The 17320-nt window shown below is 31.4% G+C and overlaps 2 protein-coding genes across 2 annotated transcripts; both read right to left on the minus strand.

Annotated features, from left to right (window-relative positions):
• Window positions 1-3: 3 nt before the first annotated feature.
• Window positions 4-3052, minus strand: LOC109189250 (transcription factor bHLH18-like). The gene is made up of 3 exons (XM_019340063.1): window positions 2454-3052; window positions 1520-1903; window positions 4-610 (listed from the first exon to the last, which is right to left on the minus strand). The coding sequence occupies exons 1-3, from the start codon at window positions 3003-3005 to the stop codon at window positions 533-535; spliced, it is 1014 nt and encodes a 337-aa protein (XP_019195608.1). The 5' UTR covers window positions 3006-3052; the 3' UTR covers window positions 4-532.
• A 7282-nt stretch (window positions 3053-10334) lies between these two features.
• On the minus strand, window positions 10335-11529 carry LOC109188839 (transcription factor bHLH25-like). Its single transcript, XM_019339475.1, has 4 exons — window positions 11477-11529; window positions 10947-11393; window positions 10532-10858; window positions 10335-10403 (listed from the first exon to the last, which is right to left on the minus strand). Exons 1-4 carry the CDS (start codon window positions 11510-11512, stop codon window positions 10335-10337), a joined length of 879 nt encoding a protein of 292 aa, XP_019195020.1. The 5' UTR covers window positions 11513-11529.
• Between the last annotated feature and the right edge of the window lie 5791 nt (window positions 11530-17320).

Consider the following 17320-nt stretch of genomic DNA (forward strand, 5'->3'; position numbering starts at 1 on the left):
GAGAGATAGATTACACACACATAATTTTAAGTTTATGAATTGAAACGAACCCAATAAAACCTTATGACACAAATGATAATTATGCATAATAATAAGTAATAACAAGGTTAACAAGCTTAGGTAAGGCCAAAAAATAATTACTGATAAGCCAAAAATACATGTGACAATGTGCACAACCTCTCAAAAGAGGAGGAAAAAAAAAAACCTCCGACGACCTCAGTCCATCGTCTTTGATTCTTCAAACTGAAGCTTTGTTCCATGTGAAACACGTGGGTAATAAAACGAGGGCTAAGCTAACTTATCGACCTCGCAAAAAACACCCTTTGCGACACATCGCCGCAGCTTCAATTCCCAACCTTAATCTTTCATGGCTGGTCGGTACGGTGGTCTCAATCCTCAGCATGAGATCAGCTTACATACACACCAATTCAAACATATATAACTCACTATATATATATTTCAACTACAACCTAGTTTCTTGATATTGAAATGCAATTCTTTAAATTAAAAGGGGGAACTCGATTCCTCACAGCTAGCCTAAGAGCTTCAATATGGTCATCCGAATGGTGCTTGCAACATCCTTAGCTGCCATGCAAAATTTATGATCCATCTGTGACAATTATATACAATCGAATGAATACAAACGTTGGAAGAAAGATCAAATTATTCATTTTTACTTGCCCACAAATTAAAGGCAAAATTCCCTCACCCCAGGGTTTCAAACCCTGGCCCAACAATATAGTGGATGGTTAAATTATGATGAGTGAACTCCACCCTATTACATGGACGGAGCCAGGAATTTTGTTGAGGGGGGCGAAATAGGGACGGATTCACAAATTTTTTTCAGTAAAGGCGAAACATTAAAATAAAAGAGATATTTAAAAATAAATAAATAAATTACCTAAGAAATATAGGTGTAAATATTATTGGATATGGGCGAAAAATAAAACAAATCGAAACTTTATAAAAATATTCATAACAAAATATGAAACATAATTAATTTGATAAAATAATTTGAATATATATATATATATGTATGTGTGTATCAAATATTAAAAAAACTATTAAAACGTGATTGTGTTAGAGTCATAGGGAAGGAGCCAAAAAACTATATGATTCAAACGCCTAACCTTTATTATAACCAAATGCATGCTCTACCAACTAATTTAACTCATTTCTTATGAACAATTAACAATTTTTATATACTAATACTCAAAAATATACTATATACACATACAAAAATTATATATGGGATAGGGGTAGGGGTGGGGTGGGGTGAGGGGGGGCAGCTGACCCCCTGCCCCCCTTTGGCTTCGTCTATGCCCTATTAGATGGGAGGTCTAGTGTTGGGTGCCTACAAGAAGTCTGTCATATCTGATCATAGTGAGATTGTCCGGGTTCAGTCTTGTGTCATTGCCCACAATTTATTAACCAAGAAAGAACAAACTAATTAAGTTGTGTGTGAGGGCATTATTTGTTTTTAATTAAGTGATGATGCATGGGAGTAGAGATTAATTACCTGAGCAATAATGGTGATATGTGTTGTGGTTTTGCCGAAAGGCATTACACTGCTACTAAGGATGCTTAGTTGCATCTTCTCTATTTCGCTAAAGATTTCCTTAATCACCCTATTGTGCTTCTTGCAGTGAACCCTAATTAGCATATTCTGGTCCGAGGATCGCACTTCGATCTCCGGCAACGACATCTCCGTGCTGGCATCCGAGTTTTCGTCCGATGAATAGCTGTCATCGTCGCTGCCAGACAGCCGCACTCTCTTCACGGCCGCCGCCGCCGCAGGTGGTTCTTCGGCGTGTCTCTTGGCGTTTTCCTCCAGCGTTTCCACACGTTCTTTGAGATCCTTTATGTGTTTGATGGCCGCTCCAAGCACTGATGCCTTGTCTAACTGTCAAATCAATCATTTAATCCCCACAAAAAACAAGAAACATGTTAATATATAAAAAGAAATTGCAGATCATAAATCTTTTTGAAGATGTAAGAATGAATTTAATTGAGCAACATAGTCAAGTTGTTTCTATTGATAAGTTTATAAGTTCGACTGTTTTTAAGTTTAACTCCTCTACCTATTGAAGATTTGAACCGCACAACTATAAACCACTTAAGTTAATTTATCTTGCTCACAAAATGTGAAATCTCCAGCACGAGGGTCCAAAAACTTAGTCTACCAGAAATATAATTTTAGAAGAGTAAAACATGATGATTCAGCGAGCAATTAGATGGAAGGACCATGCTGGTGCCAACAAGGAGTCACCCGCAAGAGGGTGAGAGGGTGAAACTCTTATAATGCTTGTTAGTTTAAAATCCCTTGCTGGGGAGTTCTATTATGTATACTTCTAAATTTCACTTCCAATTTTTTACTCTGTGATACAAATACTGATATATAGACTATTTTCATCATGTGAGTCTCTATAAAAGTATTGACACCAAGAATTTACCTTCTTTAGGCCAGGAACGAGGGAAGATAAAGCAACGAAGCATTGTGTGAGCTTTTCTCGTCTTCTTCTCTCAGCCATGACATGATCTTGAGCTTGTACAGCGTTTCTAGCGGCACCCTTCTTGACATCGGCGGCGCCGCTGAACCCAATCATGTCCTTCCGACCATCTGCGACGACACAACTCCGAGACGTGAAAACCATCTCCGTCTTCACCAACGCTTTGGGATTATTAGAATTATTAGGCAAATGCTGGGTAGCCCATGGCAAGTCAGAGTTGGCGAAAGATATAATGCTTGAGGACGAAGAAGACAAAGAGGGATTCTCCTGAACCCGGTTCACAGCAGCCGCCGGATTCTCAACGACATGAGCTCCGGCCACCGTCTGAAATCCGTTACTTGACGAGAACGGCGGAAAAGGCGACGAACAGTAGCCGGCGGAGGATGGGAACGGCATCATTTCAGGAGAGAAGACGGCGAAATCGTCAAATGTGTTCATCATCTGCCACTCATCCATCTCCTGACTGAACCATTCTGCAGATGAAAGATTATCCATAGAATTATTGTTTCTAAAGCTGTGATAATATTCTACGTGAAAGGCAATTATATTGGACTATACAGTAAGACTCGATGTTTATATAAACGCAGAAATATATATAGTTCCACTGTATTGTTCAGACAACCCAGAAAATGGGAGATAACGACACAAAGGCGATATGGTCGGAAGCTTACATGGAAAACCCCGAAGCAGCGAGTCCGGTCAGCGGGGCGAGTAGGAACACGTTTTGAGATGTACAAACAACAATATTATATTGTACTGTCATCCTCCATTATTAAGAAAGCCAGGATTATAAATTGAGAAAGAATAGGACACGTGTAAAATGTCATAATTAGATGGCTTGTTTAAGGAGACTTAATTTCTTCAGATTTGAAATAATGACACTCGGAAGAAGAAATATGGGGAGAGAATTGACTTTTCTTCCTCCGAAACACCCGGAATGTCCGATGTTTAGCAATGGATGTGGGGGTTGGTGTTTTTCTGCGTGTACGAAACGAGTCGTTATCAAACATTTTGACCTTCTGTAATATTCTTACATATATCCCGATGTCATTCATTCTTTTTCATTTCCAGGGTTTATACAGACTAGATGGCTTCTTTTGGTCAACAATGGCTCACCCTTCAATGCATCCCCATTTTCCCATCGTAACTTCTTGCTTAGCTTTTACTTTTCATCCTTTCATATTATTATTAGGGATGACAATTGATCCGGAATAATTATAGTAACTATCCGACGCACTCATTACATTCTAACCTCCAACTTAGTTTCTAGAGGGTGGACTTTTCAAAATCAACGCCACCTCATAATGAACCATAGTATACGAGAAATCTGATCTCGTGTGAGACGGAAGTGTAGCAGTATTGATCTCCAACCATAGTTAATATTCCTGTTGTATAGATGGTGTATTGATATCTACTGAGCAGTATATTTCATCAATCTAGAATTATATTAGGCACAGAGTTTGATGGACTAACAACTTCTAGTTATTCAGTCCAACCAAACCACTTAATTAACGCCCTAATATATAATATATAATATATAATATATATTATTAGGAAAAAATCTAGGATTATATTAAGTACAGAGTTTGGTGGACTAATAACTTCTAATTATTCAGTCCAATCAAACCACTTAATTAAGGCCTTAATATATAATATATATTATTAGAGAAAATCTTACGGTGGATACTCAGTATGGTACCCATTACTTATTATCTTGGACGGTGAGTTTGAATTCCTGAAGTATACACCTAGAATATATTACACAGTGATAGAAAATGGTTACGGTCGTTCTCATATTCTCTCATGTTCATCTTTTGATGCAATGAAAAGACCTTTGTATACTTATTCGTTATCTTTTTATAATTATTCGTTAATCAAATACAACAATATCATTAAAAAAAATAGATGCAGTAATTAAATATTAAACAAATTAATACAATAATGTCACATCAAATTTACAAGAAATAGTGGTGTATAATTTTACATTTTAAATACTGAAAATAGCGTGTTTGGTCTCTGAGTTATAATGAGAGTGAGGACTCAATCTCTGAGTTATGACCGTATCCATTTTTAGTCCATGAGTTATGAACGAAGTGACGCATTTGGTTCCTGACCGTTAAAACTGACGAAAACAAAATTAAAATTTTAGGGATAAAGAAAGAATTTAACATTTTATTCACTTTCTTATATTGAAACCACTTTTGCATCATTATTTTCAACTTCCTAGCATTCTATTTCAAGGTTCTTCATTTTCAACAGCAATTCAATAATAATCTTCGTATGACTTGTTAATAACCTGAGTCTCGTATAAGGAACATGTGACTCAGTACAAACAAGAGAATACTTGATCATTGTCTTCAATCATGTAAAACACATCATCCTAAAAGTTTCTGATTTCCCTTACTAAACATAATGGTAATCAAACCATAACTTTTGAAATACAAGAAGATATCAAATTTCTCAGTTATTTTTATGACAAATTCACCAAGTGAGTAACTTGAGATTTTTAGTATGTAAAATTCTTTCATAAGCTCTGCAATAACTTAATCAAGAATCGTATATCCTGACAATATATGAAAATTATATTATATATATACCCATCACCTCCTCTGTTCTTAAAAATCAGAGTAATGAATAAGGAACCTAAGACTCAATTATGAAAATTCTAAAAAATTTTGTAACTTCTAAAACCATTATTGACGGTTGCATATGAAAAAATTGTACATACTAAAAATCTCAAGTTATTCTGTTGGTGAATTTCTCATAAAAGCAACCTGAGAAATTTGACATCATTTTGTATCTCAAAAGTTCTGGTTTGATTACCTTTGTTGCTTAGTAAAGAAAAATTGAAAATTGATAGGATAGTGTGTTTCACACGTCTGAAGACAATGATAAAGTGTTTCTTTGTTTGTGCTAAGTCTTAAGTTTGTTATACGAGAGTCAGGTTCCTAACAAGTTATACTAAAGTTATTGAAATGCTCTTAAAATTGAACAATTTGGAAATAAGATCATAGGCTAATATGTATGATTTTAGAATTGAACAATTGAACCATTTAGGGTTGTTTCACAAAAGATTTGTCACTAAATGTCACTCAAGAAGTGAAAAATAATGTTGTGAAAGTGGTTTTAATATAAGAAGGAGAATACAATGTGAATTTCCTACTTTACCTCTCAAATTTTAAATATTTTTTAATTTCTTTTAGTTTTAACGGTCAGGGACCAAATGTGCACTTCGTTAATGAATACGATCATAACTCAAGGACTGAATCAAAACTTTAGTATAACTCAAGGATCAAAGATACAATTTTTCCATTTAAATATCTCTGTTTTGTTTTAAATATGATATTTGTCTTTAAAAAGATATGATATTTTGATTTTCTAGTTCGAAAAATGAACCATAAACCTTTTTTTTTTTTTTTTTCCTTTTCTTCACTATCACAAAACCTGGTCATCTCTGACTTCGTGGAAGCCGAAAACTCGCATTCTAAAATTTGAGAGAATTGAAAGCGATAGTTTATTGAATCAATGAGGGATAATTTATTTTATTGTAATAATTTGGGGGGGGGGGGGGGGTGTATGCTATATTCAACACCGTACGTAAATGTTTTTTCTTGTCTGTCTACACATGAAACATGTTCCTTCTCGAACCCTTAGTAATTTGCTACTGATTTTTGTTTTCATTTTAAATTTTAGGTCAACCAAAATTTATTTTGAACTCGATATTTAATTACAATAATTACAAGAAGACGCTCTTAAAAGCTACTAGTGGATTCCGTAAACCTCACTTATAAGGTTTTGTCAATAAATTTTAATATGCATATACTGGTGAGCTTCTCATTAATTTTTTAATTGTGAAAGAGAAAATTTTATTTTTGATTTTCAGACTATTATATATGAATTATATTCATCTTTGATTATTAAACTTTTCTAATTAATTAAGTGCATGACTATGTAATTTGTATCACATTTGATCATACTTTTCAATTTTTCGGTCAATTATATGTCGAAAGTACTCCTTTTGAAAGGAGCACTACATTTATTTCTTCCGGAAGAAGCACGTCTAACAATAGCTGACCAGAAAAAATAAACAACATAACTAAATGTGATACAAATTATATAGTCACACACTTAATTAATAAATTTTAATAGTAAAAGATCAAATGTATTCTAGTATAATAGTCAATGAATTATGTGAAATATATTAGTAAAAGAATACAAATAAATATAAAGTAGCGAGGCCAGCTGAGAGTTGAATAACACAGGGTCTTTATATATTTGAAAATAAGACAAACAAGTCCGTAGCAACCTTGGTTTTCTCCGAAATGAGTGGACAGTGGATATATTACCCATGCTTCATTGCATCTATACTATAATTTAAATTGCATATAGCGGTAACGGTGACTAAACATTTAAGTTAATACGTTCTCCGTCCACAATGTTCTCTACAAGGCACATATATTTAAAAGTGTATATATATATATATATATATATTCTATCGAGTAGAATAACTATATATCAACTAAAATTTAAATAAAGCATGGTCAAGCTACACCAATATTACCTGCTATCAAAATGATGGTCGAAGTTCGAACTCAAGAGGAAAAGTCACAACTCTCAATACATGTGTGATAATCTAATTAGGGCATCTCCATTAGTTACTTTATCCCAATTTTTTGAGGAGTTTTTTGTCACCTTAGAAGAGAGAGGGTTTGAGCTCCTCCTGCAAAGACCCAAGATTTTTTGCAGAAATGTGAGACCCACTACAAAACAAGCACATCTCGCCGTCCACGCGTGAAAGTCACAAAATGCGCCCAGCGTGCACGCTCCCACTGGGCGCGTAAATGGCGTTATTTAGATTTTTTTATTTTTATTTTTAAATCAGCTTTGTTTTATTTTTATTTTTTCCTTTTTTCTCTTCACTTATTATATTCTCTTTCTTAATCACTCTCAAAAAAAAAAAAAAAAACCACTATTAAAGATGCTATGTTTGTATGTTTGTGTACGTGTGCGTGCATCTCGAATATGATAGTGTGCAAGTATTTGTTGAATAGCTATATTGATATGTAGGCATGATTAATCGTGCTTGTTAACCCCATTCGAGACCAATTAAGTTGATCAAGTTTAATATTCCTATAACCTCTTCTTCAATACAATGATAATTTGTGATAGATGGTTCATATTTCTGTTGTTGCCGGAGCTCAGAGATGCAAATAGACTTTAAACCTAGCAATTCACACGCCTGACAAAGTATTGAAAATCATGATCCGGGATTCCAGATCTATACCAGGATTTGGGTGCCCCGGCAACCGACGACACTTAATTAACACCATGGATCTGCTCACAACTAAAATCTTGGAATTGGATTATTTAATTTATTACTAATTGCACCGGCCCAGCCTGTAATGCATGCATAATTCTCTGCTCTAATGAATACGGTCCCACGCTAATATTTATTTCGAAAGTCCCTAAAGGATTTAAAGCTCTCAAAATAATGAAAATAAAAATCGTATAGCATGTAAAATGTTAAATTATGAAGGTTTTTATGTGTCTTGAAATAGTCAGTAGATGAGTGATTGTTTTTTCTCTTGAAGAAGGAATATGCATATAATATGTGTCATTATGTGTTCTTTAAAAATTGCTAATAGAGATATTTGTTTGTTTATTTATTATATCGGTTGGTGTTGATGGTATAATCATCATTGAAACACATAAAGAGATTGATGATATTAGCCCATGCCTAAAGACGGAATTTTGAAATGAAAGACTTGGGAAACCAAATATTGTCTCACCAAGCAGATCGAGTATTTCCTTTAAGAAATTTTATGCACCAGTTAGTCTACGTTGAAAAATCTCTTGAAAATGTTCTATATTGATAGGTATCATTTAACTTATCACACTAACGGTTATTCAATCTCTTAGAGCAGATAATAAACTGTTTAGACTCGAAGAGGATAATAAGGATACCATTTGACCAAATTGTCATTACTTCATTGTCGTTGGAGCATCACTTTAGAACCATAAGTTCTATAATCGCAACATGCCTGATATTTACGATGAAATTGCTAACAACATTTAGTGTTACTTCTACAATGATATATAGGAATAGTGCTTAACATAACCTTCGATATCTTCGAGATACAAAGATTTTGACATTAATAATGTGAGAAACCAATATATGATTTTTGATGGGCTACTTGGGTACTAGATATTTTATTTGATCCCCATGATGCATGTCAAGTCTAAAACTGGCCTGGTTATGTAATGAATCACCCCCGATGTTCTAAACGAGGATAATATATAAATGTTGTGTTGCACAAATGATAAATGGATATGTTTGTGAAATTTGACAAAGTATATGTTTTGTCAAAATTCAATTATGAGAATTGAAGAATAGAAAATAGAAAATATGTTCACTAGCACACTTTTCCAACGGAAAATATTTTCCAATTTTTTAGAAATTTGGAGAACTTTTAAAAATTAATTTCTAAATGGAAAATATAATCATCTATCATCTATTAGACTATATATCACTATAATCACGTTCTCATCATTATCTACTTACATTATTCATTACTATTTTAAAGAAAAAAATTATTTAATCATTACTATGATTACATTCATTATCATCTTCTTTTATTTATCACTATTTTCTATATTTTATGCTCGCATTTACTTATATAAACATAATTCATTTGCTTAAGCTTAACGTTAGATAGTGTTTACATTATCAAAATTAAAACTTGAACTCTACATACACCAAGTTTTTGATTTTGATTGAACTAAATAGATTATTGGTTCGGATAATTTAGTTATGTTATATCCTAGTACAAAACTGCAAGTTTGATCCGAATATCGAATATTGAAATTTCACATACATTAGACATCAAAGTAAGACTTTTATATATACATGCCGTTCAAATGAATATATCTAAAAATATTTTCAATATTATCTCACAAATATTAATATTATCTAAACTAAATTTTAAGTGAACTTAATAGGTTATTGATTGGATATATTTGTAGATATGTTATATACGAATATAAATTTGGTTTGGATATCAAATGTAAAAATATTACATATATTAGATTTAAAAGTAAAAATTATATTTATTCCATTTAAGCCAAATATATCCAAAAATATTTTAAATATATAATCTAAAAATGACTCGCAATTAAACTTATGTTAATTTTATAACGTTGATATGAAAAATAAAAATGAAAAACTTAGTGTTAGTAAACAAATTTTCTTAATAAAAAACAGATAATAATTTTCTAAAATAAACGGAACCTAAACATCTTAGCCTGGCTCAGCCCACAGCCATTAAAAAAAATCTTCAATTTTTTTTTTTTATTACAAAGGAAGGGGATACTCATACAATCTATGTCATGCCTACACAGAGGCTCAAAACCTAAACCTCCTACATAAGGAAGCAATCCAATACCAGTGGACCACAAGCCATTTGGTAAATCTTCAATTTTTTAAATTTAGAATATTATATTTGTCAATTTATGTATTTATTTTTATTATAATAAATTATAAGTGAATGTATATAGCTTGGATCACGTTGCGCAATAAACATGAGTGATGAGTCATCGGGTCACATTAATGTCAGCCCACTTGACATCAATAATTATAGGGTAAAATTAACCTTTTTTTTTTTTTTGAATAAATCAAATTTTAATATTAAATTCTCAACTTTAAAACTTTAATTATAATAGTTCATACTGTCATACATTAATGAAGCAATTAGGTCCTGTAACCGTAGATTAAACCGTAGTTTTCACTCAAAACTTTTACATATGTTATGAATTCATAAACCTAAGCTAGCTACGAGTAATGCACTGCAGATGCTTCACCACATCCTTCGGTTTCATGCAGAAATTCTCATCCATCTGCAACAATTTAAAATTATAATTATAATAATCATCTCAGATTATCATTAGAGCTTATTAGAAATTTATATATAATCCTTGGATTAATAATTGTTAATTTTACATGCATATATGCATAGATTAATTACCTGGGCAACCAAGGTAAAATCCATGGCGTGTTTTCCGAAAGGCGTCATGAAACTGTTCACAACACTGAGATGAAGCATCTCTACTTCTCTCAGGAAGAAAGACAAGGATGATTTCCCGCGCTTATTCTTGCTGCAGTGCAGTCTGATCAGAACATTGTCGCCGGAGAATCGAACTTCAATTTCCGGCGATGCCTCGTCGGAGCTACGACCGACCACCGCAGGTTCCTCGGACCTTGTCTTATTCCCTTGTTCCTCCAGCTGTTTCACCCTTTCTTTAAGCTCCTTCAGGTGCTTTATCGCTTCTTCAAGAACCGACGCCTTATCCACCTACAAATTAAAAAATTCTTCAACAATTAATAAATATTGTCTTTTTTATCTCAACAATAAAGAATGGGATCGGAGTTTAATTAATTACCTTTTTAAGTCCGGGAAGAATGGCGGAAAGAGCAATGAACTTCTGGGTGAGATTTTCCCGGCGCTTTCTCTCTGCAAGAACGTGCTCACGAGCAACCGAACAACGTCTGACATCATCGCCGCCCTTAGTACTCCCCGAAAGGACATGAAAACTGCAACTTTTCTTATTGTCATCAACCTTGAGCCGTTTCACAGGTTGTCGTTCAAAGCCGCCGTCAGCCTGAAAATCCAAACTTTCCGGCAATGCACTGCCGCCGCCGCCGCCGCCGAAACAAATGGTGGTGCCGGAGACATTATTTCCATTATCTTTTGGGGCGAAAATGGAGTAATCAGAAGTATAGCTTTCTGGAGACGACTGCGACGATCGTTTCTGAACCTCTTCTTGTGTTGTGACTGAATTTTGAGCAATGAAGCCATCAACAAAATCGTAATAATCATCAACTTCTCCCTGCATTAATCCAACTCTAAATTAATTTAATTAATTTTCCCAAAATTAAAATTATATATATATAAATAAAAGTCTGGGCTTACCAGTTCTGTAAACCAACTTATTGATGAACCCTCCATTGATGCAACTTAAATTTATCAAACTTGATTCCCCAGAATTTAGTCTTTGGGTACTTCGGTGTAGTGTTTAAATAAAGGACTTACCTGGTAATCTCCCATTGGGGATGGAACGGAAAATTGAATAAATAATTATACCCACTTGTGTTTTCACTATAAATTAATGACAAATCTTCAAGTACAGATAGGCCAGATCCCACTCCGTTTGAGCTGCCTATAATATGCAAATTATTATGTGGACCTTGCATTCCGATTTTAAAAATACACAATTTACCTATTAAATGTCACAATTTTACCTACTAAATGTATGTTCACAATTTACGTATAGAATTTTCATACTAAATGTTTACAATTTAATTTGTGAACATTGAGTACCTAAATTGTGAACATCAGGTATGTAAAAATTGTGTATTGTGAACATCCGGCATTCTCATTTTAATGATGACCAACTATTGACAATTTACACTCATTTATCTCATTGTGGTTCTTTAACAATTATGATTAACAGGTAAACTTCACCAAAAAGACACATTCAAATAGATAGGGCGAGTTTACTCTAAATCAAAATATTCATTAACATGATTTACATGACATGAAACATTTGATCCAAATATACATAATAGTAAAATTTGACGTTAACCCAAATTATATAATTGGAACACACGATTACACGACCATGCACGTCCTTTAGTTTAACACCTGACTGTTGATTAAAAAACAATGTAATACGACATTAATTAAAGATAATAGAATTTCTCTGGAAGATCATATGATATGCACTAATTTATGTTATCTCCACCGAGAACGTAGGAAATATTAAAATGGCTTGAGTAATGCTAATTAAATTATTAAAGAGCTTAATTGAGTAATGCTAATTAAATTATTAAAGAGCTTTTAAAATGATGATTAACTTTGGTTGTTGATATTAATAATCACTTCAAGCAAAAAAAAAAAAAAAAAAAAAACTAATTTTAGTTGCTTGATTTTGTCAAACAGTTAAAATATACATTTGGTGATAAATTAGTTTTTATTTTTTCTTGACAAGTAGTGAAAGTATGCAACCAAAGTGTGCATTGGATAAAACTCACTCTTATATAATAGCTCGCAAATTACACATGAAAGGTAAACCGTACGTCTGTACTAAAAAGACCATATTGACAAGTTCAACCAAGAGGATGTTTGGTAAATAAAATTTTGTCTTAGTTTATTGATATCAATATGGTAAAAATGAAAAAGCTACTTTGAGTAACTTTTTGATATTAATTGATTGCACTTTTTACTTAAAAGTCTAATTTATTCTTAATAGTTGTTGATTATTCATTATTGTAATGTTTATGTTTTTTTTTTTTATTCAAGTTTACATTTATTATTATTATTCTTATTATTAGTTCTAGTAGTAGTATTATTATATTTTTTTGGAATACTCATATTCTTTACAAGGTGGTATCTATTCTATAGGAGTATTATCATATTATTATTAAGAACAACAAAAACAGTAGTAGACAACAAAAACAGTAGTAGGCAACAAAAACAATTGTTAAAATAATAAATAGCAACAAAGTAGTAATGTATTTTAAAATTTATATCTAAAACTAAAAATAAATTAAATATAATTTAATAAATAAAATAATAAATTTTATAATAACTTGTAAATTACACATGAAAGGTAAACGGTACATCTGTACTTAAAAGACCATATTGACAAGTTCAACCAAGAAGATGTTTGGTAAATAAAATTTTGCCATAGCTTATAATAATAATAATAATAATAATAATAATAATAATAATAATAATAATAATAATAATAATAATAATAATAATAATAATAATAATGTATTTTAAAATTTATATCTAAAACTAAAAATAAATTATTAATACTATCAACTAATTAAAACAGTCAACACAAACAACTATAAGTTAACATCTAATTAAAAAAATGTCTAGATAATTTCTATAAAATTATAAAACCGTATATCACAATATTATAATCTTTTCTATTAAAAAATGAAAATTTCTGACTTAACTATATTTGGAGTTTGGACGTACTTCTCACTTTATAGCAACAATAATCGGTTCTTATACCGTGGATCATGGTCCAATATAGATTATAGATGTTAAATTAAATTGTACTAAAATTAAAATGATATTTGAGTACCAAGACTATGTGGTCTAATGGTATCTGGGTTCTTTGTGTTTTCAGTAGGTTGATAAAGTATATGAATAGATACTACAATGTATATTGTCAAATGAAACTGTAGTATAATTAAAATGATACTTTAATAACAGTGTGCAACAATGTAATGATGTATATTGTCAAATGAAACTGTAGTATAATTAAAATGATACTGTAATAACAGAACTCATTTAACAATGTATATTTTTTCAAATGAAACTGTAGTATAATTAAAATGATACTTTAATGTTGTTAAAATGAAACTAGCTTAGTGTGTGTGAAATATTAAACTAAAATCCAAAACCATACAATAACATATATTGTCATATGAACGTGAAGTGTAATTAAAATAATACTTTAGTATTATTATAATTAAACTAGTATGTGTGGAAAACAAAACTACAAAATAGAGCTCATACAATAATGTATATTGTCAAATTAAATTGTAGTAGAATTAAAATAATACTTTGGTAATTTTCAAAAAAAAAAAATAATACTTTGGTATTGCTATAATGAAACTAGTGGGTGTGCAAAATAAAACTGCAAAACAGAGCAATATCGTCAAATAAAACTAATAAAGTCGGCAAATTATATCGTGCTCCTTGACCCAAAACGACGACGTTTCTATAAGTTGGGAGAGTTGACGCGACAGATAACGTTCCGTCTGTCCAATCCCGTATTCCCGTTACAATTTTGTGTGTGTGTGTTACGTTAAGAGTTTATGTCTATTATATATTATGTTAGATTATGTGTATTATGTTAGGAGTTTATGTGTATTTTATTATACAATTATGTATATACAAAATAGAAATTTTTTTAAAGCACACGATGCATTGTGCGCCCTGGTACACGATATTACGATTGAATAAAGTCTCTTGGAGAAGTATTGGTACGGGACTCGGTCCATTAAGCCTGGCAGAAGGGCCATCATTAGTAGCCCAACTAAATCATTTAGAAGCTTAAGAAATTAATTATGTGGAAGAATATACAATTTTCATCCTTTATGTATGTTTATAATATTATAGTAATGTTTATAATATTACTTATACAATTCAGCGAGAGAATTAGTCAATGTGTCTGATGATAGAAATCATGAGTGTGTGTATATATATATATATATATATATATATATATATATATATATAATATAACTTATACAAGTGACGTAAATATAAAAATTAAATTTAATATTAAAGAATATATAACATTCGGTATCCTATCATTATGAGATTATTTCGAATTACTATCATATAATTTAAATTTTACATGAAAAAAAACATATCACATAACTTTTTAACATACACATCTTATAAGAATCTAACCAAAAATTTCACCCAAAACTCTTTCCTTTAATTTTACCGTTATATTAAAATCTACTCACAAACTGTTTTACATACTTGTGTTAAATACTTAACACTTGTTTATTTTTAATAAAGAACACCGAAAAGTTTGCCATAAATACTCGAGATACCAACAATAGATAGCTAGCCGAACTGATATCGATTTTTGTCGTGTAGCTTTACTAAGTTGCGTCACTCACCGTCCCAATCTATTGGGACAAAATAACATTCAGCATAGTTGGCAATAAAGTTCATCCCGGAGAGATAAGTTTTGAAACTTTTAGCATAAAATGGCATGTAAATATTTATATTGTGGTATAAATATATGTAGATTTATATTTGATTTGGGTCGGATTAAAGTGGATTCACACTCTTCGTAGTGAGATGAAAAAAATGATATGTTGTACGCTCAAAACGGATAATGAGTAAATGAGAAATTGATTCTCAAAATAAATCCATTTGAGTTGGGAATGAAAGTGAAAAGACTTTGTAAAAACACTTGTACTACCCCACATTGATTTGGAAGTGGAGTTGCACCACTATATATGCAAGAACTTTTTAGGAGATTAAATTGTATACCATAGAGACTTTCTTTCGTGCGCGAGGGGTGCGAATCAAAATAAGAGTCGCTCTTGCCAACATAATCTCGATCGAGCCTGTTACACATGACCATAAAAACTAAGGTAAGGGTAGGCAATTCGAGGAGTTTTTAATAATACTAAGAGAAGAAGTAAATCCAAATCCCTAATTATTAAATTCTTAATCGCAACGAACACCGCCATTGCCTAAGTTTATATGCTTGCATATGTATGTGAGGCTATGAGCATTTTCTCTGAGTTAAATTTAGGTGTTCAACATAATTAATGCATTCAATAAAATTGGAACTCAATTTTTATTGTATGAATGTGAAATGCGACATTATTGTTGAGCTTGGGAGTGAAACGTGACTTTATTCAAAAAATAATAATAATAATTATTGTGCCTGAGAATTGATGCATGAAGTCAATTTGTATGAACACTTAAACTGAAAATATTATATATGGGAGTGGAACGCTATTGTTCATTGTTATAGTCATGTGCTTTTCATTTGTGTGATTTTCTTTTCCTTTCTATTTCAGTTATTTATGATTTTGCTGGCTGATCTGAACCTTAACAAAAAAGTTTGTTAGACCATATAAATAAATTATAAACAGAACACTATCATGGTTCATTTGGGTTCTCCAAAATATTTTAAAAGGTGTTATAATCTCATTAAATGAGCTTGATTGACCTCAATGGATGCAGAATAGATTTTTAATCCAAATTATTAGTATAAATAAATAAATAAATAATTAATTAATTAATTATTCTTTTGCACTACAATACTAGGAAATTCTGAGACTTGAGGTTCCTAAACCAAATTGAAACCAAACTTTTTCAAATTCAACTGAAACTGAAACAGTGAAACTGAACTAAAATGTTAAAACGAATGGTTTCATTTTCTTTTTAAACCGAATAAATCAAAACTGAACCAAAATGGGAAAAAAATAGAACAAAATACCGAAACGACCAATGAAAGGGCAACAGCGAAATTTATCTAGAAGATTTTTATTTTTATTTTTTCATTTTTAGGGTGAGACAACTCAGACAAGTAGAAAACTGATTGTTTTGTGACTTTTTTTTTTTCTGGGTTTTGCACGATGCTCCGCGTCCCCATGATGGCTATTAAAGAATACATTACTTTACGCGACAAATTATTGCGTGCAATGTGGTCCATAAGGTGTGTGAAGTACGGTCTAAAGTAATATTCTTGAATTTTATGAATTAGAATAATGTATATTATGTGGAGAATAATAATGTACATATCTATTAAAATAATAAAATTTTTGAGTAGGAGAATGTACATTATACTTTAGAATAATGAATATTTTGAGTTATAAAAATATATATTGCAGTGAGTCACGTAAAAATAAAAATTATATGAGAGGACATTCTTTTTGAATCGTGGTCCACACAATTATGTGGATCACGATCTTCGCAATTACTATTGACGTTACGTTCGTGTACGGTTTTTTTTTTTTTAAACCTACTCTTGTATACTTGTTCGGGGAAAAGTTATTGTGGCCTAGTGGCGTACCTATAAAATTAAACTTCCATCAATCCCTAAATCAAATTTGATGCCAATTATTCATTTTTTTATACGACAAAAAAAATCAAATTAAAAATAGATACTCATAAATAATAAAGTATATTACATTAATGGCTTGTTTAATCCACTAAAAATATTTGAGGAGGAATAAAATTTAAATTCTATAAAAA

Source organism: Ipomoea nil, unplaced genomic scaffold (genome assembly GCF_001879475.1).
Source record: "Ipomoea nil cultivar Tokyo-kokei standard unplaced genomic scaffold, Asagao_1.1 scaffold1509, whole genome shotgun sequence".
NCBI lineage: Eukaryota > Viridiplantae > Streptophyta > Magnoliopsida > Solanales > Convolvulaceae > Ipomoea > Ipomoea nil.